Source organism: Cyphomyrmex costatus, unplaced genomic scaffold, assembly GCF_001594065.2.
Source record: "Cyphomyrmex costatus isolate MS0001 unplaced genomic scaffold, Ccosl1.0 scaffold189, whole genome shotgun sequence".
NCBI classification, from domain to species: domain Eukaryota; kingdom Metazoa; phylum Arthropoda; class Insecta; order Hymenoptera; family Formicidae; genus Cyphomyrmex; species Cyphomyrmex costatus.
The window spans coordinates 879,515-904,811 of record NW_017275921.1 but is presented as its reverse complement, the minus strand read 5'-3'; the positions used below and the strand labels follow the sequence as shown (position 1 = coordinate 904,811).

The window sequence follows — 25,297 nt, the reverse complement described above, 5'->3', positions numbered from 1 at the left end:
CCCAAAAAAAAAAAAAAAAAAAAATAATAAAATGTCCGTAGCGCCGTGGCGCGAGCCGACCGGGGCGAATATTTGAGGAGAGGAGGGATGCATATTCAAGATGGTAACGATGCAATTTCGATGGCGCATACATAATGAGAGCCTCGAGAGCGGTGCGCCGCTCTTGCCCGGTTAATATCAACCTTTCTGCACAATGGTCCTATCACGAGAGAACTCGGAAGAAATTTCGACGTAACCGATGGCGGTTGCATTGTCATACCTCGAGCTTCGCTCAACAAAGACTGCCTGTGCTGTGCAATGCAGCATTGCTGCCGTCGTTGCTGCTGCTGTTGCTACTTCTGCTGCTGCTGCTATGCCGAGGGGAACGAACGAAAGTGCGGTATTGACGTTGAAAAAGGAAGAACAACGACATAATCTCGAATCATCATGCGAGATGAGTATCCGGCCGCGGCGGGGCCGAGCCCGAGAAGCGTGATTTTACCTACTCGTTAAACGTTGAACGCTTCTCGCTTCCGGTAAACTCTCATGGGTATCCTTCGTGTGCATTTCGATCCTGATTGTTGATTCTAAATCGTTCACAACTGTTAACACGTACATGGACTATTCTCGAGACGCAAGGACCGCTGGGAACAATAACAGTCGAAAGTAACTTGATTACACAGCTTAATTAAGATCAATTACGATGTTATTATAGGTTGATGTAGAACGCGGCTGCTAATGGATAGATATACATATAAAATGCATCTATTATGATGAGATACCGCATCAACCGTAACGATCATCAGGAGACGCGGTAATGTCTCGAGTGTCAAGTTCTGTTATTATATATTCATGAATGAGTGTCAAGTTCTGATATTGTATTATACATGATTAGGTGGAAGACCCTATGAAGAACAGCTGAATGCTGGTAATATCAGTAATACAGAATATGTTTTAACGTTTAGATAATAGACGCGTTATTATTAGACCAATTATGAAGATTATCTCTTGAGACCGGTGTTGTATATAATATACGATATACCAGAATTTTTTGTTTTTAAAATAAAAAATGAATTTCGAAGCTACTGTCTCATGTAATAAATTCCCTTCCTTCCTTTCCGCCATTTCCTTCTTTTTATCCTTTCTCCCCTCATTTCTTTTCTTGCTTTATTTTTCTTCTTTTATCGCGGGACGCCGCAAAATCGCTTCGAGTCCCGATAAAAGCACGCTGGGTTATCCTCGCGTCAATTAGCGCGATCGCGCACCGGGGGAATTTGGCCGTGTCCCTATGGCGCGGCGTGCTCGGTTCGCGCCTCGAGGAAGCGTCATCGCCGCATTACGGCCGAGTAATCTCCTTTATCGTGTCCCGATCCCGATTAATTTAAAAATATGCACGCGTTAACGACGCGTACGGTATATCGCGAGCAACGGCATGCATTACGCGCGCGAGGAGATGCGAGGAGGCGCGAAAAGGACCAGAAGGAAGGGAAGAAGGAGAAGGTGAGACCAGCCGGCTCGCGAGATCCTGCGAAGGACATCCGCGTGTTGGAACCCTACGCGCGCGGATGTTACCACGCCGGTAGTAACTCCCTCCCCCTTCCGTGTAACAACGGAGGAGAAAGATCGCGAATGGAGGAGGGACCTCGCGCGCGTGAAGTCAGCTTTACGACAATATAATTTTGGAAGCGACACACGGACGGCGTGGAATGCGACGATCGGAGTCAACGAACGGCATATAGAAGTCTTCGATACGTCGTAAATGGCCCCTGTCCCTCCCCCGACTCGTCGTTGCGCTCCTGATCGTACACGGACCTCTCCTCGTGCTCGAAGAAGTTTATACAGGGTGTTTCGTGAATGCCAGGGACTTCGAGCGGGTTGTCCATCGAGATAAGTTGATATCGCGAGAACTTCATGGCACGATTACAGAACTATTTAAAGATGGAGTTCGAAGGCGGACTAAACCTCTTCTGAACACTGACTTCGGACATAAACGATCGATTTCAAATGAGCTTTGCTTTCAAGATATTTTTGCTTGAGATTTATTAATTATCAAGGTACTGTTGAGCTACAGGTCTGAAGAACTGCGAAGGAAAATATCTGACGAAATTTGCATTACAAAAGGACTATCTTCATGGATATTCTTAGGAAAAGAATGAATTCTACAAATTCTACAAACACCCTATGGGTTGTCACGTACACGATGTCGAGCTGTCTACGGACAACGAAAAATCGACGACGTCGCATCCCAAAAATGCCGACGACGTGGTCGGCCGGTATCTCATTACTGGCAAACAGAGCTCGGTAACTCTATGTTATATAGCTGATCGAGGGAACCGGCGAAGAAGGCCAAGACGATACCTCCGTGACGACCGGCGCGTCTTCAAGATACATCCATAAATTTTGGCGCACCAAATACTCCCCGAGAATAGCTTCGACTGCATAGGACGGATCAATAACCGCATAAAGTACGGGAAGAAAGAGCGCAGCGGCACGTATTCGCAGTATTCGGTCTCGGAGCGTGAACGTGCGTGGACTGGGAAGAAACCCATGGAGATCGGAGTAAAATAGAACCTCACGATCACGTCGCTGTGTTTTTCCTCGTGCAACAGGAACAACGCGCGAGGCAGCCTTACGCACTTTTTGTTCTGCCTTAACTTCGCGCCGTTCGTGGATATGATGATACGAAAGTGCATATGAAATTGTTGTTGAATATTTCCGCGATACGTGATGACAAGTGGCCGCTACATGTATTCTGTAACTTTAATAACAATGTTAATATCGTTATATGGTCGTATCATATATGGTAAAAAATTTGCGTAATGACAATATAAGTAATAATAACAAATTGTCATTAAGAATTACAGAATACAAGCACGGTGAGAGATGACAACGTTAGAAAAGAATTCACTCAATCACATAAATCCGGTTATTATTATTTAGAGAAAACTTCTCAACGATTCTCTTTATATAATCCGTAATTATAAATTCACATCGCCCTCGAATTGTAAAAAATGGCAAACATTCCAGTATTCACGTTTTTACTTTAAAAACTTCAGTGTTTCAAGGATATATCTTAAAGAAACCATTTACAAAGAGTCAAACCACTGATCTTCCTTATATTATTAAATTCCAAGCGTATTAACGTAGGAACGAAGAAGCGGCTGCTCTTACGTAGATAAGGCAACAAAAAGGATAAACCGGTACGTTAAGTGAAATGGATGGAACCATAAAAATTGGAACGGAACAAACGTCCTATAAAGTATTGTTTTACTTTCGGTGCGTTTCTCGATAAAATCGCGGCCAACTCTTCGGCGGGTCTCGTTTGAAACCGAGAAGAAACTGATGGTCCGTAAAGAGCGCTTCGCGGACGGTCCATCTTGGACCGTTCCGATTATATCGGGTGGATCGGTGCTCGCGCCTGAAGCGCTGCCAAAGGGACGGCTTCAGAAAAAGAGAGAAAGAAAGAAAAAAAAAAGTGAACCCTATTGTCGTGCTTAATTTAGCGTTAAATTGTTTACATCTCATTAATCGCGCGCGGTGGACAACAACGGTGGGATCCGTTCCTGCGAAAGACTGTCATGATCATCGATGCACGTCAGTCATGGGGGGCCATGGCCCACGTCCCCCTTGGATATCGAGTCGTCCATTGCCACGCTCCCGATTCTCGCACGGTCGAAATGCATCCGCTTGTGCTCTGCAATTCCATACGCGATACGATCGGAGCAGATTTCTTTTTCGATCAAGAAACATAAATAAAAAAAATGAGCTAAAGCAGAATAATGAACTCGTTCTGTTCATTCCTCTGCTCCAGATCCACATACGTATTTAACCCGGAAATAGTCTCCTGTAGTGTTTTTACATCCCCAACATTCGAGAAAATATGAATTGTTGTAAAGTGGATAAGTTTTTTTTCATTTGGAACACATTTTTTTTTTTTTTTAAGAAATATTCTTAACTTTTGAATACGTAATTCTACATAATTGTATAAAAAAGCGTTATATTAATTAAAATCTTAATTTTTTTATAAATTCGTCGTAATGTACTTTTATAATAAGCTGCTTAATGTTCTTATTTCGTTTAATATTTATTTGGTTTCTACTTAATATTTTCACAAAAAATTGTGAATAAATCCATATTTATATGTTCTCAAATGCTAATAAATAAAAAAATAATCAATAATATATAATATGTTGTAAACAATAACAATTTTAATTGGGGTGTAAAAACATCTCAGGTGATCATTTACGTAAAAAAATGAGGTGACTATATTCTCAGATTAATAGTTAATAGATACAGAAAATTCTGTTGATATAGTAATAGTTATCTGAAATAAAAGTTTTAACTAGTTTTTTTTTAGTTTATCCTATTTGCTAAACGATTAGCAAAACAAAAATAATTTCAAGAATGAATTTTGAAACAAAAGATAGTTACTATATCAAATATGTATAAGGATCAAATTTTTATTCCTGTTCTTCTTATCTTTAAATCAGGTTGTACTCTGATTCTCCTTAAATTTTTATTGCGCTATCACTCACGAAAACATGTGTACGTGAGTGTACATGATGTATAGACGTATACGAATGTGTTGAGCTCGGGTCCGTGGGTTCAGGCTAAGCTCAAATGACTGTGCGGATTGGTCACCCCGGGAATCGGAACAGATCTCTGTCTCTACTCGTTCTATATGCCCCATTTCGCGTCGATGGGACAACTTTGGATCGGTGCTCTGAATAACGTCCACTTGCTTCAACCGATTCATCGAATTTACAACGCGGTATTGACACAGTTAAGCTGCGTTACTGCGGGAATGATAGCGGCTAGTTTCAATTACATATCGAGTACCGCGTAGGTCGTTAAGGAGATAGTCGGATTTCCACCATGAATGTTAATCTTCTTAGCTTAGTTCATGGCAAACAGAATTTTTCGGTAGTACATCACGAACAAATGTGTTTAAAAATATAGTAAAAATATAGTAAAGACAATATAGCAAAGAGAGAGATAGAGATATTAAGAAAAAGATATAAAAAATATTCTCCTAAAAAAAAATGCGATTACTTAACATTCCCAATATATTTCGCCCAATGTAAATTAACATTAATTAATCTTGATTTAATTTACTTTTTATATTTTCCTAATATTAAGAATTAAAAAAGGATAAAGAGTAAATTAAACTAAGATTAAAGTTAATGTATATTAGTAAAAATGTTTGTAAGATATTTAAATTAATTATCTCATTAAAAAATCGTATACGTTCAGATCGTTACGGCTTTTTACATATGTACATTAAAGTACACGATAAAACGTAAAATTTGATTAATATCGCTAGGTTTAGTATGATGTGTAATAAAGAACATGGACATCCATGCATGTCTTGATAAACACATCTCATAAAATTAAAATAACTCGGCAACGATTTATTTGCCGATATAAAGCGCAAAAATACCCGTTTACATCGGCGGTCGTAAAATATTTTTAACGGCGTGGCTTTTCTGTCGCCGCTTTAGTAAGCTCGTAAGGGTTTACGGGCTATGATCATAGTATAATTTCACATAATGAGAACTTTGGTACTCGATCGCATGGGGGATACGGCGACTATCTACACGGAATCTCATGCTATCGGCTTTCAATAAGGTTGATAAAGTCAACTATAGGGAGACGCGAGAAGCGAGAGTATCAAACGCCTATAAAGGAGATGCAACTCGCGAATAATTCACTCATTATCTGTACCATCTCCTTTCTACTTCAGCAATTTTCAGAAAATGTCGAAAGACTTGGATGTGCATCTTTCAGCAAATGTCATCACGAATTTCATAGAGTCTCGTATGTTTCAATCTACATAATATTATTAATTAAATGTTCCGCAATTAATTAATAATTAATTCGTTAATTTTGTTCAACTGTATTATACGTAAATATCTTAACGTACACATTATAGTGAAAGAAAAATGCTTGTGTACGGCGTAAAATACAATCATGCATTTGACAAATAATACACATTTTCCGTTTGCAACTTTTCAAACATTATAGCTTTGAAAATGCTCTTTTCAAAAATAATTAGTGGACTTACCAGTCAGATGACTTCCAGTGAATTCGAAATCATCGTCTTGATCCCAGTGCTTCAAACTCAAGTTCGACAAAGATGTTGCATTGGCAAACTCCAAGTTTGCAAAATGCCAATCCAGTATCTGCCGATCTTTGGATGATAAATAGACGTCGCTGTATTCGAAAAAAAAGAAATTTATATCAATTAGTATATGTAACGTCGATATACAATAGTATGTATAGAATATAAAACATATATTTACCTTGGAGGTGATGCCTCCAACTCTTGTAATTTTGCTTCGATTTCTTTTTGCTGATCTGATAACTGATCCCATTCCTAAAAAATAAAATAAATAAACATCACACATGCCTCATTATATATTTAATTTTACTATGAAAAATATATTTTTATTAAACTATACATACCTTGCAAGCGTTATGGAGATCACGCAGCTTAGATCGGAGTACGAATTCCTGCGTTATATCTCGAGTTTGTAATTTACTTTCTGTCATTTCTTTGTATTGTTTATTTAGTTCCATTAAACGATCCATAATAGAGATCATCTACAACATAAATTAGTCATTTTTAATTAATTGTATAATCACATTATTTTTTATAATCACATATTTCACATAAAATAAAAAGTATGTTATTAAATTATAGTTTATACATACTCTATGCTGATTGGTGATTAATCGTCCTTGCAACGAAAGTACTGAACGCAAATGTGCAACTTGACGTTGCTTTACACCTTGTTCTTGTAAACGTATTACCCATTCTAATGCTTGTCCTAAAGATACTGGACGTGCATTACTACCTTGTCCTCCGGATCCTGCACTATTTATGTAATTAAAATCTAATTGATGCGAGAGATAAGAGGTCGCTTCTAGTAGTCTGTTAAATTCTCTTTCAACCATTTCATCTTTATCTTTGGGAACCTGTAAAGGATATAAAACATACTGCTGAAACTTTGTGGCATATGATTAATATTTATTTACATAATTATAAAACAATCATTTCAATACTAACAATATTTATAATAACTATATCAAATTTAATAATGTACAGCAATAAAATATATTTATTTTATTATTCTATTAAAATAGTTTGAACATACCGTTTGGCCATCGCTTTCATATAATGGACACTTTTGACGTATCTTATGAAGCTCCATGTTAATTTGTTTACTAAGAGTTGTTACAGGATTTCCACCTAAACCTGTGACTACCATAGCTCCTAAATCCGCAATATAATTTGATTTACGAAACGTGGCGATTCGTCCACCAACACGATCCTAAAATGCAAATGAATTAGCAAAACAAAAATTAATAAAAATAAACTAAAATAAAATAATTATATTAAAAAAGATAATCATTATCTCATTTTATATAATTACTTTATATAATTATTAATTATCAATACTTACTCTAGCTTCCAACACAGTTACTTCTAAGCCAAATTGTTGCATTTGTTGAGCTGCTGCTAATCCAGCAATACCGGCTCCTATTACAATGACTTTACCTAACTTTTTAGTTGGCAAAGGCTGCAACCAAATAAATAAGATTACTTATTTCTCTACTACTACATATTATACAACATAAATATTAAAATTTTTCTTCTTTTAGTCTATCGTGTTTTGTGAGAGACATGATAACCTCTTTTATAGACTATTGATAGACCTATTGATATATATAAGAGATAGGATCTACAGTTTTTAACACTGGATTTGAACGGCTTATCAGAAGAAGTTGTCATGGCAAAGATACTCTCGATAATTTGTCATTGGTTTCTGAGAAATGACGATCAAATAAAGTCCACTATGTATGTTCTGAGCGAATTTGAACTTATATATCTCTAACAGCTACGCAACACTCTATGCCTATGTCATCTATTAAAATTTTATATTTGTATAAATTTTAATTTACCTTAAGACGCTTAAAAACTCCAAAGTTTACAAAACCATGTCGCTCTAAAAATGCATGAATCCTACGAGCAAGTACTGTGTCACTGTTATAGGGTGATTCAATCTGTGGTAATACGTTTTCGATGATTAACTGCTGTTTTGGATTTTCCAACCAAATTTGCAGCTAAAATTCAATAATATTAGAAAAAGAACAATGAAATTGATCAGTTTAAATACTCACAAGTCTATTCCTAATGTGTAAAAACACTTTCTGTGTTTGCAGTGGTCCAGTAGCAATATCAGGAAAACAAGCAGCTTCGGTAGATGTCAGTTTGTCAAACGGAAGACGGCTCTGAAAGGCTGCACCTTCTAATCCATTTAATAATTCCTTGACTATATGTATAAATATAAATTAATATTCCTATCAACATTACCAAGTTTAAATAACTAATTTATAAAATTCACCATGTGGATCTTCGTGATCACTATCTTGATCATCTTCCTCCTTGACTTCGGTTTTTGAGACAGAAGGTACAGGAGCAGGTACTGTAGATTCAGATTCCTTTTTTACCTCAATAGACGCTTTTTTCTCAGGCGTTACGAGACCAGTTTTAGATTTCTCTGATGTGTCCGAGGCATTCTCGTCTTCTAATTGATTATACTTTTCCTCCATTTCTCTGTACTCCACCTACGATCAAATATATATCTAAATACTCATTCATTAAAAATAAAAGTTATATTTAAAAAAAACTATAAAACATAAATAATAAATTTGTTTAAAAGTAAAAGCAAGCAACTGCAAGTAATTAAGTAAATATGAATCATCAAATGACATATTGTCTTACAAGTGTATACATAACCAAAATATACTATCTCACGGTAAAGAGTATATTTATGAATAACTATAAAATACATCCCATTAAAAATATTCCTTTTATTTATCAACACATAAAAGATAAAGTACAAGCCATCATACGATGATTTATCTTAAGATCGATGTTGATGTATTTAACCACAAATGTTAAAACATCTCTGGCCGAATTTTAATGGAAAAAATGTAGAAAATTCCAACCTTTGCTCTTTTCCTGCGGCTCATATCGTGCTGGTTGTTTGAATATTAAGTAATTATTTAATATCGGTCCAAAGTGATGAAAATCACAGTTCCCACGAGTTTGTTTTGATGCTTGAAACAGCCGGCACATACATAAAATTTAAGATTGGCAGTCATCGAATAACGCGGGGACACAGCGCCATCGAGGAACATTCTGGGAACTGATACGGTAAACAAATTTGATGAATATCCAGAGATAAGTAGAGAAAGACGTGAACTGTCGGTAATAACACTAAAATTTCATGATATATAAATGTGGACCAAAAGTTTGGATACAGTCATTTATCTCATAAATAAAGCATTTTTGAGAAAAATACATTTCGTACAAAAGTAGTAAAGTTTCAATAATATATCAAACGAGATACTCTATTATTATTATTATTATCTATTATGATCTCTCCCCCCCCCTCTCTCTCTCTCTCTCTCTCTCTCTCTCTTTCTTTCTCTTGAACATAAAAGAGTACATATAGGATTTTCAAATGTAAAATTTTCTTTTTGACATCGGAATTTTTTCAAAGCACTTATTTTTAATATAAAAATGAAAATAAGAGAAACACTTCTGATTTTAACAAAATGTCATCAAGATCATGACCTTGATCAATTTCACTTTAACGTTTTGGCTTTTTACAACCATTTTAGCGAGTTGAATCTAATAAGAAACAACTATTTAATTATTAGGTACTCATTAGATTTAACTTGCTAAAAACTTCGATATTATATAATACATAATAAAAACATAGCCATGTCATCATTCGTTGACATTTGCTCTGACAAGAAGCCTATAATTATTTAATTCAGTAAGTCTTTTAATATTAAAAAATCTTCTTAATTTTTAAATATATCTAATTTTATTATACATAATTTTACTCGACATTTAATTGGTTAATATATGTGTATGTATATGTATATATATATGTATATATATATATATATTTGCGACTTCATATAATGAAGAAACTTTTAATTTTGACCTTCACTTTTTCTCGCTTTTAATCGATGAAATTTCGGATCTAATTTTAACTACTTTTATTGACACACAATGAGAGGATTCATTATTTTAATATTATATTATTATATTATAATTGTTTACAATAATATGACATTGTCCATCTTTGATATGGTTTTGTTAAACTTTCATGTTCTTTCAAACATTTAATTAACAACATTTTTTTAAATTAAAGTATAATTTTTATAGTGCTCTCAAGCTGAAAGAAACTGATCAGTTAAGTTTCATATATTAGAATTTCCAATTAGTTCTTGTAATGAATTTGATATCTTTAATAAATTATTATTTATGATATTATTTTAATGACTATTATTTAGTGACTTACTAAGTTCGTTAGTAAATTATCTTTTTAATCAAATGTCTTTTTACTAGAGTCCCTACAGGGACTCATAGTCTTTACAAATTCAAGCAGGTAATTCATATTCTAAAGAAATAATTATTTTGACGTGATCAACGATAAGTATAATAACATATATAGATAAATCAATTCTAGAATTTTTCAATGTTCAAGATATGAAAGAATTCTCTCTCTTTCTCTATCATGTGAAAGAATTCTCTCTTTCTTTATCAGTATTTAATATTTCTAATTAATTTCTGCAACACTATGCACTGTCCTCGATATATAAATCATAACAATTACAATTCATTTTGATAAGATATCATATCACTTATACAAATATCTCAGATTTCACAAATCATTTAAGAAAATATAATTACGAGTATAATTATTACCCACGTAGCACACCAGTGCGTGTAAAGCGCTTTCGAAGCGCTGTTCAGATTGCACCTCCCAAAACTGCTGTTAGTTATGTCATATTACAGACATTGTTATACGACATCAAAAGTGTAGTAAATGTGCTATAAAACTGTATTTATTCTGCGCTGATTATATGCGCTTATAATGTGCTATTCATAGTAGATTTTGAAAGTGCTTTTAAAACGTTAATGCGCTTTTAAAGCGATAAAAAGCTACTAAAGTAATGCACCTGCATACGCGCTTTTTTTAGCGCTTTTTAAGCACTACTGTGCTACGTGGGTATATATTTACTGTCTTTCATTTGCGCGTAGCAGTCTCAATACTTATTGCGACAATTAAAGCCGGAATCTAAACTTTCTATTGAAAATGTCTGAAATAATCGTTCGAAGAGCTAGGCGTGAAGACTGTAAAGCCATTGAAAAACTCTCGAAGGTAAATTTTATTGATAATCAACATAAATTTATTATACAAAAATGTTGGACATATAAAGTATGTTATGTTACAGGAATTGGCAATCTACGAAAAGATGATAAATAGACCACAAATTGATCATAAGAGTGAGATTTATATATGTTTTAACATTACTGTGAAGTATTTCTAAAACAATATTTTATGATTTGAAATTTTTAGTCTTAGAAAGAGATGGCTTCGATGGGCAACCATTATATTTATGCAATGTGGCAACATATGACGAAAAGATTATTGGATATACGCTCTTTTATTACATTTATTCCACATGGTGTGGAAAGGGTATGTGCCTAGAAGATATTTATGTAATGCCGGATTTTCGAGGAAAAAATGTTGGCAATAAACTTCTAAAAACCGTCGCAAAGGTATGCAGTTAAGATGATCGCACAAAAGTAATATGTGTCTGATTAGGAAATATTTGCAGGAAGCAATTGAAAACGACTGTAACAAACTAGACTTTGTCGTTCTCGAATGGAACCCAGCACAAGAGTTTTATAAAAAGTATGGTGCTAATGATCTAACATTAAAAGAACAATGGCATCGTTACCGTTTTTCTAAAGAAGATTTGAAAAAATTAGCGCTTGATTAATTGTAAATATCATAAATTTATTCTAATTAAATGACAACAGCAATTATTATATACGTATTGTACGTATTATTATATAAACTGTATCAAAAGCATTTCAAAATTAAAATTAAATGACAACTATTGTAAAGGGCTGTTAATATTAAAATAATAAAATTATATAAACAAAAGCATGGTTGGCAATGTTATCTTATATAAAAATAACTCGTTACCGTTATCGTTATTTAAAATATAATGAATCGTTACTTTTTCGTTACTTTTTTTCTTGACTCTAATAGAATATTTATGTGCAAATTTTTTTTGTAAATGTAAAAAAGATCAAAATTCTATTTTTTAGTAGAGGAATACAGCTAAAAAAATGTAAATGTATATGTATGTGTATATATAGTATATATCTACATATACATATATATGAGCCGTTCGCTATAAGAATCACTTAAGTCGATTTAAGTTTATTTTTTCTGTTCAGTTGCATATCTTATTAAATATTAGCAACTGAATTTTTTCATTATTTTCTACAGAAATATAACTATCTTGTAGTAAGCTATTAGCATAGAAAGAATATTAAGTTGCTATTTTTGTTTCAATATCTTTAATTATTTAAAAATGACTTAAGTGGTTTTTTCTGCGATCGATAAAATTTGTAGCAGTTTTACAGCTAAAAACATCATAGTTTTAGCAATAGAAACGCCCCATTATTTTTAATTTTGATAAATATTTTTTTGGCTACGGTATACATCTCAGTACACTTACTTGATTTTTTTCGGATTTTTTTCTCCATATGTTCACAAATTATGATTTTTTATTAAAATTGTTAATAAAAATGAATTTTTCATTTTAATTGGCTATACATCAGAGAATAAAAATCATTTTTTCAAGTTTTCGTGTTTTTTCAGGTTTCCATGCAAAAATGATGTTAAAAAATTGCGATTAAACACATAAAATAAACTTTTTTCGACTTAAGTGGTTCTTATAGCGAACGGCTCATATATAGGTATATATAATTATTATATTATATACATATAATATTATATATATATATTAATATATATATAAAAAATATATATATGTATGTATATACATACGTATGCACATAAATCTTTACGATATATTTAATTTCTGAAAATATAAAAATTACAAAAATAAAGTATATCGTACGATACACCATTTTATCCTTGTCGTTCACCGAATATTATAAAGAAAGATAAAATGATACACATGCGCATAATGCGACAAACGGGACGCAGCCTATACGTATAAACTGTGAATACAATGTGAAAAAAGGCGTCGTAATTATGTAATTAAGAGAGTCAATCGGACCTATTCCTTATTAACGTCGCATCTCTGTTTTCTGCAACTGTAGTTACGACTAAAATTTTTACGTGGCTAGAAATAAAGTAACGATATAAATTAACAAGAATAAGGAAACCGTAATAATTTACGATTTACTAAGCCATCTACGGTCAAAGCTAGATCACTATGCTTATTATAATGTGTGAATTTATATACCGCGTATGTAGTTACCAATCACGTGCCGAAAATTTTTCCAGACTTACAACGCAACACTAAACAACTACCGTAATAATATCACTTTTTAGTTAAATTGCTAAAGCATATCTAACAATTATTTGATGCTTCTATATAGCATCTTATTAGATCTTTAATAATATGTTGAAAGACATATATTAAAATTTAACAATGTAAATGTTAAAGTAATGATGAATCTAAAATCTGTGAAAAGTAAGATTGCGAAGAATATACACGAGTTGGCGTTTCATTCCGGTTTCCACTACTGGACTCATCAGTAAAGTATTGTAATGGAAACCTACCTTAGACGCCTGTTTTAGTTATTAAATCGAGATTCTATATATACAGATATGCGCGTATTTCAGCACTTGCGAGAAACATTGCGAACATCTATACACTGAGAAAAAGAAATTGTTGACTCAACTAAATTGGCGGTCACGGGCTGTCAAGCAAATATTTTGCTAGTCGAAATATTAATGTATTTGAGTCAAATACGCAGTAGTACATTGAACAATGACTTATTTATTTCGACAGGACATATTTTTGAATTAACAAAATATTTGCTTGACAGCCCGTGACCGCCAATTTAGTTGAGTCAACAATTTCTTTTTCTCAGTGTAGACCTCTAATGGCGAGTCGACGTAATAATATTCTTCGCAATCATTTATCTAAAGTAGTAATAACGTATATTTTCAGGCTACGATAAAACAGGCAACGATAAAAGTATTTTGTGAAATCGTTACCATTACCACAAAAATGTAGCTGCGTTATTATGAACGTTACTTCTAAGAAAATGTAACGTCGTTATCTATTTGTTACTAAAAAAAGTAACTTGTAATAGTAACGACATTACGAATAACGCATATTAACTGCTAATCCTGAACAAAAATTACTTCGAGTACGGCGTAAAATTCTTTATATAAAGTACATATTTTTGATTAAACATACATCAAATTTACTTAAATGTTTTGGCCTTTTTAAATCATTTTTAGCAAGTTATAAATCTAATAAAAAATAATTATTTTCCTGAATAATAGGGAAGTCAATTTTAGAATTTTTCGATGTCCAGGATGCAAAAAGTTTCTCTGTATACATATCGGTTATTTTAGTGTAATCCATTGTAATCCAGAAGCATAATCACGAAATATAACAAGTAAAAATGTCATATCAGTTAATGTCAATTAAAACGTAACATTGTCATTTTAATAAAATGAACAAGTTGAAATAAACAAGTTTAAATTAAAAGTCAAAAATGGTTTTTTAATTTCCGACTTATTGATACCGGTTTATTAAAATAATATTACTAAATTTTATTGTTTTGACAAATATTACATTTTTACTTTTTGTGATGGTGTTCTTACTTCAGTTTAACGTTTTATTTCCATATAACATTAAGTTATATCTTTTATCCTCCAGAGGTTATAGGGTGAAAAGATAACTTAATAGTACTTTTAATTAATTTCTACATTGTCACATTCACATTTACATTCACATTCATTTTCCCTGCAATTCATTTTGATAAGATAATTCTTATCACGTATACATAAATATAAAATATTTATTAGGTTATTTCAGATTTCACAGATCATTCGAGAAAATATAATTATTACGTTTACTCTCTTCCATTTGTGCGTAGCAGTCTCAACACTTATTGGAGCCGGAATCTAAACTTCCTATTGAAAATGTCTGAAATAATCGTTCGAAGAGCTAGGCGTGAAGATTGTAAAGCCATCGAAAAACTCTCGAAGGTAAATTTTATTGATAATCGACATAAATTTATTATACAAAAATGTTAGACAATATAAAGTATGTCATTTTACAGGAATTGGCAGTCTACGAAAAGTTGATAAATAGACCACAAATTGATTATAAGAGTAAGATTTATACATATTTTAACATTACTGTGAAGTGTATTTTTAAAACAATATTTTTTATGATTCAAAATTTTTTAGCCTTAGAAAGAGATGGCTTTGACGGGCAACCATTATATTTATGCAACGTGGCAACGTATGACGAAAAGATTATTGGATTTATACTCTTTTATTATACTTATTCCACATGGTGTGGAAAGAGTATGTGTCTAGAAGATATTTATGTGATGCCGGATTTTCGAGGAAAGAATGTTGGCAGTAAACTTCTAAAAACCATCGCAAAGGTATGCAGTTAAGATGATCGCACAAAAGTAATATGTGTCTGATTAAGAAATATTTGCAGGAAGCAATTGAAAACGACTGTAACAAAGTAGACTTTGAGGTTCTCGAATGGAACCCATCACAACAGTTTTATAAAAAGTATGGTGCTGAGGATCTAACATTAAAGGAACAATGGCATCGTTACCGTTTTTCTAAAGAAGATTTGAAAAAATTAGCGCTTGATTAATTGTAAATATTATAAATTTATCCTAAATGATTATTCTTAAATAACAATTTTTATACGTATTGTATATACTCTATTATATATAAACTGTATCAAAAACACTTCAAAATTAAAATAAAATGACAACTATTCTAAAGGGCTGTTAATATTAAAATAATAAAACGATATAAACAAAAGTTACTTAGAGAATGGCGCACAATTCTTTATATAAAGTATAATACATATTTTTAATTAAACATACGTCAATTTTATTTAAATGTTTTGGCTTCTTTAAATTATTTTTAGCAAGTTGAATCTAATAAAAAATAATTACTTTCCTGAATAATAGGGAAGCCAATTTTAGAATTTTTCAATATCCAGGATGCAAAAAATCTTTCTTTATACATATCGGTTATTTTATTGATGTAATCGATTATAATTCAGAAGCATGAAATATAATAATTAAAAATTTAACATTTGTTAATGTCATAAAACATAACATTGTCATAAAACGACATGAACAAATTGTAAATTGAAAGTAAAAAATTGTTTTTTAATTTCAAACTTATTGATACCGGTTTATTAAAACAACATTAATAAATTTTACATCTTATATTTATATTGTTTAATAAATTTTACATTTTTACTTTTTGAGATTATGTTCTTGCTTCAGTTTTATGTTTTATTTCCATATGACATTAAGTATATCTTTTATTCTCCGGAGGTTACAGGGTGAAAGGATAGCTCTTTATAATTAATTTCTGCAACACTGCACTGTTCAATGTGTATCAACCACAGACATCTATATAATAATAGATGTCTGTGGTATCAACGATAGCAATTGTCAATCTATATATTGATAAGATATTCACACTTCGATCACTTTTATCGATAATAGATGCATTTTTTGATAAAATGAACGTAAACGTAGACATATAATACGTATAAATATACATATATGCATATCATATCGTGCGTGCGTGTTTCATATACATATATATATGTATGTACATATATATATTTTTTAGATTATCTCAGATTTCACAGATCATTCAAGGAATGATAATTTATTAGGTTCGCATTCTTTCATCTTTACGGATTCTCCACATTTTTCAAATATTCAAACTTATTTACGATATTTAAAATCGGAATTTGAACTTGCTACTGACAATGTCTGAAATAATTGTACGAAGAGCTAGGCGTGAAGACTGTGAAGCCGTCAACAAATTAGCACAGGTATTTTTTATTAATAACCGATGAAAACATTAAATAATATAAAAAATATTACTTTGCAGGAACTGATAGACTATGAAAAGCTGACCGATAGACCACAAATGGATTATAAAAGTGAGATTTGTGAGCTTTTATACTATGTTATGAAGATCTCTAAAATAATATCTTATAATAAACATTTTTTAGCTTTCGAAAGAGATGGTTTCGACGAGCAACCTTTATATTTGTGTAATGTGGCAACATGTGACGAAAAGGTCATTGGATACACGGTCTCTCATTACACTTATTCCACATGGTGTGGAAAAGGAATGTGTCTGGAAGATATTTATGTGACGCCAGATTTTCGAGGGAAACATGTTGGCAGCAAGCTTTTAAGAGCCGTCGCGAAGGTATGTTCAATTAGAATTGCATATATGCGATATGTATCTGATTACGAAGTATTCGCAGGAAGCAATTGAGAATAACTGTCATAAACTAGACTTTGTGGTTCTTGAGTGGAACCCAGCACAAGAATTTTACAAAAGACATGGTGCCAGTGATCTGACATCTAAGGAACAGTGGCACCGTTACCGTTTTTCTGAAGAAAATTTGAAAAAATTGGCATCTAATTGTGAATAGCATACATGTATTGTAATTAACTGACAGTGGCAATAATTATGTTATATATGCAAATATTTAATCTATATCAAATACACTTCAAAATTAAAATTAAATAATAATTATTGCAATGACTCTAATTTTAAATTAATAATAAAATATTAATAAAAATAAAGACTACTGACGCAGTATTTACATATTTAAATGCATATATTAATTTTTTTCGGCTTTGCTTCTTTTTAAGCCATGATACAGGTTTTATTTTTACTTCTTGTGATTGCGCTTTTGATTTAAATTATATTAACAAAGTAATTAATATGAAAAGGGAATCACGTTGGACATTACAGAATTGGCTTACCTACCGCTTATTTTATGAACGTAATTATTTCGTTATTATTCCACTCTTTAACGATGGCTTCAAAAAATTTCAAACGTTCAAATGAAATTGTTTTTTAAGCAAATATATTTTATTCGAAAGAAAATGTTTGCACTACAATTACTGTGTCGTGCTTTCTCTTTACTTTTATTATTATTTTAAAATTGAAAGTTCAATATACTCATACAAATTGTACTATTAAATCAGATAAAAAAATTATTTCTTTAATCTTAAGTAATACATATATTGTATTAAATAATACATTAATATTTTATTTTTATGATATTTGATACATTCCAATGTGTCGCAACGTATAATTCTTTTAGTCAAATTGATTTCCAATTGTGCTCTTTTGATATTTCTCCATTCCGATTCATTTTTTTTATTTATCTTATCTTATCCATAGACTTTATAGATATGACAAGACGCATCCGTACTTCTGTCTCCAACAGAACTTGGAAATACGTTTCGCGCATGCTCGACATGTATTATACATTAAATGTTTCGTTGAATTTATCTTTTACAAACATTTACGAAATTTTATTTCGTAAAATTTTCTAATTATCTGCACTTTATATTTTTAAAGAGGCTCTTTTTTTTATTTCGTTCTTCGCTTTATTATTTAACATTTTTACAATAAAAATGCATTATACGTTTAACATAACATGCGCAATGTAAACTTGCGGACACTGAGAAAAAAAAGTACTGAAAAGTATATTTTTTCTTCTCCCCCCCACCCCAGCTTTTTCCGGATGCTGTTTCAAATGTAGGAATCATAGCATTTAATACCAGTCTATATCTGATGAAGTTTATGTATGTACTATAGATCATACATTTATACATATATTATACTTACATACATAGATCATTACATTATATACATTATATACATATATCATTAGATTGGATCAGTTAACACAGATCATTCAAGGAATTATTATCATTAGGTTCGCTTTCTTTCATTTGTACTTTCGTATATACAGATAATGACATATTAAACATTTTAAAAATACATTTATTGTATAATATTTGACGCCGGAATCTTATTCACTTTGAATAATGTCTGAAATAATCATACGAAGAGCTAAACGTGAAGATTGTGAAGCCATCAGAACGCTCATACAGGTAAATTTTGTTGATAATCGATGAAAACGTTGAACATCGTAAAAAAAACGTTATATTTTGCAGGAATTGGCAGACTACGAAGAGATGCCTGATGGACCACAAATTGATTATAAGAGTAAGATTTATATATCTACTCTTTTATATTATAAGAGTTATATATATATATTTTTATATTATGTTATAAAGTTTTAAAATAAGTAATGATAAAAAATTTTTAGCCTTGGAAAGAGATGGCTTTGACGGACAACCTTTATATTTCTGTAACGTAGCAACATCTAATGAAAAAGTCATTGGATATACTTTGTCTTATTACACTTATTCCACATGGTGTGGAAAATCTATGTATCTGGAAGATATCTATGTGACGCCAGACTTTCGAGGAAAACATGTTGGCAGCAAACTTATAAAAGCTGTCGCGAAAGTATGTTCAGTTAGAGTAGTATATATACAATGTATGTCTAATCATAAAATATTTTGCAGGAAGCAATCGAGAATGACTGTCATAAACTAGACTTTGTGGTTCTTCAGTGGAACCCAGCGCAAGAGTTTTACAAAATGCTTGGAGCCAGTGATCTGACATCAAAGGAACAGTGGCACTGTTATCGTTTCGTCGAAGAAGATTTGAAAAAATTAGCATCTGATTGTGAATAGCATGAAGATATTTGATTGACAACAGCAATCATTAAATAGGATGACCATTAGAATTGTGTTAAAACTAAATGCTCGTTGAAACAGAGGAGAAAAAGTATATAATGGTTTACTTTCAACACAATCCTAGTAGTTACCCTGCAGTATTATACAAACAAATACTTAATATACATCAAATTCACTTCCAAATAATATGTTCAATAAAAAATTTTGTTCCTGTGTTTTTAAATGCATGAATTATTACTGTAGAATCTTTGTATTTTAACTCTATATTTTTCATCTTTTCTCTTTTTCCCTCCAATGTCCAACTGTAAGTTATAATGTGCACCAATTTTACTAGGTTAAGTAAGAAATGTGATATTAGTGGAGGATAAAAAATCAATTTAGAAAGAAGCCGAATGTAATCTGTATCCGTGTTTTAAATGGAAATCCATTCACTGGCGCCTCTATGTGCACAAACATTGAACTACATAGCCATGAATATTATTTCAGGCGGCAAGAAAGTAATTGCGGTTTTTCTTGATAGATGGTGTTGATTGAAATTTTTGATAGTTTGACGTTTCAAAGTGTCAAAGTTTATATGTTTGTTTGTTAGCTCAGTACTTTAGTCTTCATTCAGTAAAAAAATTACGTCGATCGAACATTTAGTTTTTGTTCAGCAATTGTTTAAACATGGAGTGTAAAAATGTGCATTTTTGTCATGTTTCGCTTTTTTTTGTTTCCGAAAAAGAATGAAAGCATCTGAAGCTCATAAGAAGTTTTACGTGCTGTGTATGATGATGAAGCCTTAAAAGAACGACAGTGTCAAAATTGGTTTGCCAAATTCCGTTCTGGAGTTTCCGTTTCATTCAAAAATAACCAATGTTCCGGTCGACCTACTAATGTTGATGATGACCAAATCAAAGCCATAATTGAATCGGATCGTCATATAAGTGTGCGAGAGATAGCAGAGAAGTTAAATGTATCACACACAACAATTGAAAATCACTTGAATGGAAAAACTTTCATCAATAAATTATAATAATTATTCTTACAATTCTTACAAGTTATAATAATAATAATAATATGATTTAAATTTGCGTGCTCACGACTGTGTCTCAACGACAGTATTGCCGTTTCTTTTTTCAATTTTTGTAATTTTCACAAATCTCAATTCTCTTTACAAATCCATTAGTTTAATATTGTAATTGCTATTTGATTGAGAGAGTCATGCTACCATTATAAAAGAGTTATTGATTTGTCCCGCGTCTGCAAATGTAATTAAATATTCCGATATCTATTCTGTGGACATATCACAGAAGTAAACAATGTATATATATTGTAACTAGAACAAAATCCAAAATAGTAGATGTTACCTGCGGAGAAATGTTCATAGTTTAACGTGCATGAAATAGAGGCGCCAGTAAATGAGTTTGATTTAAAACGCAAGCATATCCACTCTGAATTTCTCTGAATTTTTCAGTCTGTATACATTATACGTTTGGTACAAGGAAACAGTTTAATTCGTAATTGTTCACAAAAGTGTAATTTTCTAGTGCTTACAGGCGTGTTGTAAACTTGTACAGTTGATTAGAATAATCGAAGGCACAATGATGCCACGCGTATGATATATTATTACATTTTGTACTTGTTAAAATAATAATATAATTAACTGACACTTTTATTATATCACATTTTGTTTATTTTTTATCATTTAAAAAGTGATATGAAATAAACAAAATGCAATAATATATATGTTGAAAGATACATAATAATCAAATTGTGTTTTTGATTTCTTTACGAATTAACAAGTATATAAAATGCAGGAACTTAACTTATTTATTATACAATTATTTTTGTTACATATTACAGAAATGTTATATATTATAGATATTAAACGGATTAACCATCACGAATTGCCAAAAAGTGCCTAAGAGAGAATTCTTCTATTGGTTAACCATAATATTTAACAGGTATCGACAAAATTCATTATTATATTGGATGTGATATTATTTGCTAATATACAACTTTTAAGGTAATAATTATTTTGAGGGTTGACTATGAAAGAATTCAGTCGGTTGGCCCAGATCGTGCATGTGCTGAATGGCTCATGAAGAATGGTGCCAGTGTCAAATGGAAAGGTTCTTCAGAGCACTTAAAAGATTATAATAAATTACAATCAGAAGGAAATCAATGTTACATTCAAGCAATAGATGCTACAGACTCTGGAATAACACATGTAGGATTTCCATATTTGGGTTAGTGTCATTAAATGCATGTATACGATAAATTATAACATTATTTGACAATTTAAATGATTTAACACACACTGAGAATTTTTTAATAAGAACAATATAATTAATTGACATAATTTGGAATTAGATATTAATTAAACTTTCCATTAGGAATAATAAGTGTAATAATCAAATGTACATTATGTTAATTAATATTTTGTAACAGCAAAGATAATTGCAATTAACTGTTCTTAGTTAAAAATGAATTGCATTTATAATAAATTTTTATATATTATGTTGTTAAATAAATAATTATAATATTTATAATAGGTAATATATGTATAGAAATTCAGTTGGTTGTAGGTATATCAATGAGATAAAACTTATACGTTGTCGTTATTTATATAACACTGCCTTACCGCTATTGTCAGCAGTGAAGGATACCTTAACTATCCTTGAAATTAATGATTGTAAGAGTATAACCGATCCAGGAGTACACAGTTTGAAAAATCTCAAGTAAGCATTTTTTATATTATTACACATATATTTATATTTAAAAAATTATTTTCAATGTTTGTTAAATTATAAAAATGTATAGTTAAATATTGAATTCTTTTTATATATATTTTACAGAAATCTGAAGACTCTGAAGATTGCTAGTATACCATATCTGGAAGATAAAGCTTCACTTAGGAGAGAGCTCAAAGAAGCTTTGCCAAATTGTACAATAGAATTGGAATAAATTGTATGGAACATCAATATTAGTAGTGCATCTGTACACAGTAAATGTCCAGATTTTATCATTATTTTTTTAACGTGTATAATACATTACATATAAAATATAGTATTAATTTAATATGTACTGTATAGAATAATATGTAAAGAAATAAATTAAGAATTGATTTTTACTTTTAGGACGTATTCGAGTGATTTGAGTGTAAAATCCTGCTCCATTCTACTTATTATTTTAAATTATTGTTCTTTTTGCGGTATTGGAATGTACTAAAATTTTCTATCTAAACTTTAAATATATATGTATATCTATTTCATTTTGAGTACGAGTGTATGTACACCAGTTCAGACTACAAATAACAGAGCTGATATTTCCTGAGTGGTGATTATATAGTCGTCTTTAAATTTAAAGCTCTGTGTAATTTCCTCAGTTTTTAGATTGTAACATATTCTCAAAAATGCCACAAGATATGAATGTTTTATGTTGTTATTCTTGTAGAATGTATCAAGTAAGCTTAAATTGGATACCATTAAATTTTTAATAATAGCGCTTGTTATAACCTATTCATTTCTTTTGTATTTTTATAGGTACATATAGTAAAAAAAGCACGCAAATGGCAGTGCAAGTTGTGTAATGCAAAGCAATCAATACAGAAGGTACATGTTTCAAGATCCATTATTGATGACAAACTATATAATTTGTTATCATTTTTATTTCGATTAAATATTAAATTACATTGTTTTTATTTAAAGGTATATTTTCAAGGATCTGGCAAAGACTGTCGTCTTCATGTCCAACATTTGAATTATTTGAAGACAAATGATACATCATTTTCTTTATATCTTCAGCAAGAGAACAGCAATGATAATTATAATACTGCTGTTCAAGAATTAGACGTTGATAAGCCTGTTAAAAGCGAGTGGGCAAAATATCTAGACTCACCAAAGAAAGAAAGTCTATCTGATGCACAAAATTCATCTTTTGATAGTATTCATGAGACTGAAGATATGATAATCAATGAGAAATCCCTATGTAATGCTATAAATAATGATTCATATAATTTTGAAGATATTGTAGATGATATTAATTTTGTAAGCGAAAATATTGACGATAAAACGGAAAAGTTATATTCTAACTATAATTGTAGAGTCGAAGATAAATGTACTTTACAAGATAGTGATAATAAATCGAACCAAGGTCATAATAATCATAATGATATTGCTAACATCTTTGAAACTTATAGTGAATTAGATGATCCTATCGATATTTAATTTTCATGAATGATCCATAGTTCCTGTGTAAATTGGTTAAAGAACAACACATAGGAACCTGTAGTATTTGAATTACATATATAATTTTTCTGAAAAGTAACATTTTATTATAGAATTTAATACATAAAAAATTCAAAAAAATATATCAAATTGTTTTTTCCACAAATTTTAATATCCTATAATTTCAATTAAATGCATAAATTATTTACCTACTTCTCATTATCTATATACATACACATGTATTTTTATGGTAACTAACTAATATGTATTTTATAATTTATAATGTTTTCTATATTAATAAAATAATACCGCAGAGACAAAATGTTTTTTTTCTAAATTCTAGAATTAAATACATTATTTCCATTTGTTACATTTCTTTTCTAATAAAAATAAATGTGAATAACATTTTAGTATATAATGCAAAGAAGATAGGAAAAGTAGAATGCTGGTTGAAAGATTAAGTGTTATTGCATGCATTTTCAAATTCTTATATATATATCTAAAATAAATAATTTAAATTTGTAAACTATTACAATGTCAGCGAAAAAAATTTGTATAACACATTATAAAGATAAGTAATTAAAAAAACAATTATATAACCGTATAAAGATTGTATATGTTAGCATATATATATATATATATGAATATATCATGTTTATCTTTATTTCTTCCTAGTTATATTATTATAATATACGCCAACATTCTACTTTTCCTCAATATATATTACGTATTACTAATAATCATTTTGCTATACTAAAACCGCTGTGTTAAAACAATATGAGGACGAATATGATACTTATCGTTAGATTAAAAGAATTAAAGAGAGAGAGAGAGAAAGAGAGTTTCAAATAAAAATTTTGTAATTACAATGATTTTATGTTTTTTGAACAATCATAAAAATTCAACTAAAGCTTAGAGCTTACATCATCTATTCTTGCTTTAGAGTCAATATATCATGATATACCAAGAATATAGATGCTTATAAATGTTTTGGCAGTGCATTACGTAAGGATATGTGTATATCTTGTCATATAAAGGCAATAGGAGAGTTAAAAAAAATGGCAGCATTTGATAAACATTTCTAATTGTTACACAAATAATACATTACAGAAAGGTTGTAATTGGCAAGGGAAGATAAAGTTATTCTTTTCGTTGTGTGTTCAGTCTTCTATTACACAGCTGATTTCAGTAATGATACTAATAAATACTTTATGTAATAAGAAAATGTATATTGACATTGATTAATATCGACATGTTAATAGTGAGAAAAGTAATAATATTGTTAAATTCAATTTATTAATTTTTAAACAAATGCGATTAGTAATGATATATACCTTAAAAGTTTCAAGCTATAATTAGACAAGTTTTT

General features: G+C 30.8%; 7 protein-coding genes across 9 annotated transcripts in view; 6 read left to right on the top strand and 1 right to left on the bottom strand.

Moving 5' to 3' along the window:
- Positions 1–9,018, bottom strand: part of Su(var)3-3 (lysine-specific histone demethylase Su(var)3-3) — a 110,633-nt gene extending 101,615 nt beyond the window's left edge. Inside the window, exons 1-10 of the mRNA XM_018537942.1 lie at positions 8,995–9,018; positions 8,388–8,610; positions 8,164–8,315; positions 7,945–8,106; positions 7,446–7,562; positions 7,137–7,313; positions 6,694–6,957; positions 6,445–6,582; positions 6,282–6,355; positions 6,044–6,192 (exon numbers count right to left, since the gene is read on the bottom strand). Of these exons, the coding sequence (XP_018393444.1) occupies positions 6,044–6,192; positions 6,282–6,355; positions 6,445–6,582; positions 6,694–6,957; positions 7,137–7,313; positions 7,446–7,562; positions 7,945–8,106; positions 8,164–8,315; positions 8,388–8,610; positions 8,995–9,018 (1,480 nt within the window). The remainder of the gene's footprint in view (positions 1–6,043; positions 6,193–6,281; positions 6,356–6,444; positions 6,583–6,693; positions 6,958–7,136; positions 7,314–7,445; positions 7,563–7,944; positions 8,107–8,163; positions 8,316–8,387; positions 8,611–8,994) is intronic.
- A 774-nt stretch (positions 9,019–9,792) lies between these two features.
- LOC108772460 (diamine acetyltransferase 2) lies at positions 9,793–11,887 on the top strand. Of its 2 annotated transcripts, none has more exons than XM_018537988.1 (5): positions 9,793–9,830; positions 11,111–11,228; positions 11,302–11,353; positions 11,427–11,629; positions 11,689–11,887. In XM_018537988.1, exons 2-5 carry the CDS (start codon positions 11,163–11,165, stop codon positions 11,851–11,853), a joined length of 486 nt encoding a protein of 161 aa, XP_018393490.1. In that variant the 5' UTR covers positions 9,793–9,830; positions 11,111–11,162; the 3' UTR covers positions 11,854–11,887. The 2 variants fall into 2 exon arrangements, with proteins under 2 accessions (XP_018393490.1, XP_018393489.1); XM_018537987.1 differs by having other exon boundaries at positions 11,108–11,228.
- Positions 11,888–14,969: 3,082 nt separating this feature from the next.
- Positions 14,970–15,779, top strand: LOC108772459 (diamine acetyltransferase 2). The gene is made up of 4 exons (XM_018537986.1): positions 14,970–15,125; positions 15,200–15,251; positions 15,330–15,532; positions 15,592–15,779. The coding sequence occupies exons 1-4, from the start codon at positions 15,060–15,062 to the stop codon at positions 15,754–15,756; spliced, it is 486 nt and encodes a 161-aa protein (XP_018393488.1). The 5' UTR covers positions 14,970–15,059; the 3' UTR covers positions 15,757–15,779.
- Positions 15,780–16,902: 1,123 nt separating this feature from the next.
- On the top strand, positions 16,903–17,583 carry LOC108772448 (diamine acetyltransferase 2). The gene is made up of 4 exons (XM_018537974.1): positions 16,903–16,968; positions 17,028–17,079; positions 17,152–17,354; positions 17,413–17,583. Exons 1-4 carry the CDS (start codon positions 16,903–16,905, stop codon positions 17,581–17,583), a joined length of 492 nt encoding a protein of 163 aa, XP_018393476.1.
- A 1,285-nt stretch (positions 17,584–18,868) lies between these two features.
- LOC108772447 (diamine acetyltransferase 2) lies at positions 18,869–19,926 on the top strand. 2 transcript variants are annotated; one of them, XM_018537972.1, is made up of 4 exons: positions 18,869–19,063; positions 19,127–19,178; positions 19,282–19,484; positions 19,592–19,926. In XM_018537972.1, exons 1-4 carry the CDS (start codon positions 18,998–19,000, stop codon positions 19,712–19,714), a joined length of 444 nt encoding a protein of 147 aa, XP_018393474.1. In that variant the 5' UTR covers positions 18,869–18,997; the 3' UTR covers positions 19,715–19,926. The 2 variants fall into 2 exon arrangements, with proteins under 2 accessions (XP_018393474.1, XP_018393473.1); XM_018537971.1 differs by having other exon boundaries at positions 19,544–19,926.
- A 1,326-nt stretch (positions 19,927–21,252) lies between these two features.
- Positions 21,253–22,672, top strand: LOC108772457 (ATP synthase subunit s, mitochondrial). Its single transcript, XM_018537983.1, has 5 exons — positions 21,253–21,312; positions 21,581–21,663; positions 21,743–21,948; positions 22,278–22,440; positions 22,558–22,672. The coding sequence occupies exons 1-5, from the start codon at positions 21,301–21,303 to the stop codon at positions 22,664–22,666; spliced, it is 573 nt and encodes a 190-aa protein (XP_018393485.1). The 5' UTR covers positions 21,253–21,300; the 3' UTR covers positions 22,667–22,672.
- A 249-nt stretch (positions 22,673–22,921) lies between these two features.
- Positions 22,922–23,928, top strand: LOC108772406 (UPF0544 protein C5orf45 homolog). The gene is made up of 3 exons (XM_018537927.1): positions 22,922–23,165; positions 23,245–23,313; positions 23,410–23,928. The coding sequence occupies exons 1-3, from the start codon at positions 23,115–23,117 to the stop codon at positions 23,926–23,928; spliced, it is 639 nt and encodes a 212-aa protein (XP_018393429.1). The 5' UTR covers positions 22,922–23,114.
- Positions 23,929–25,297: the final 1,369 nt, after the last annotated feature.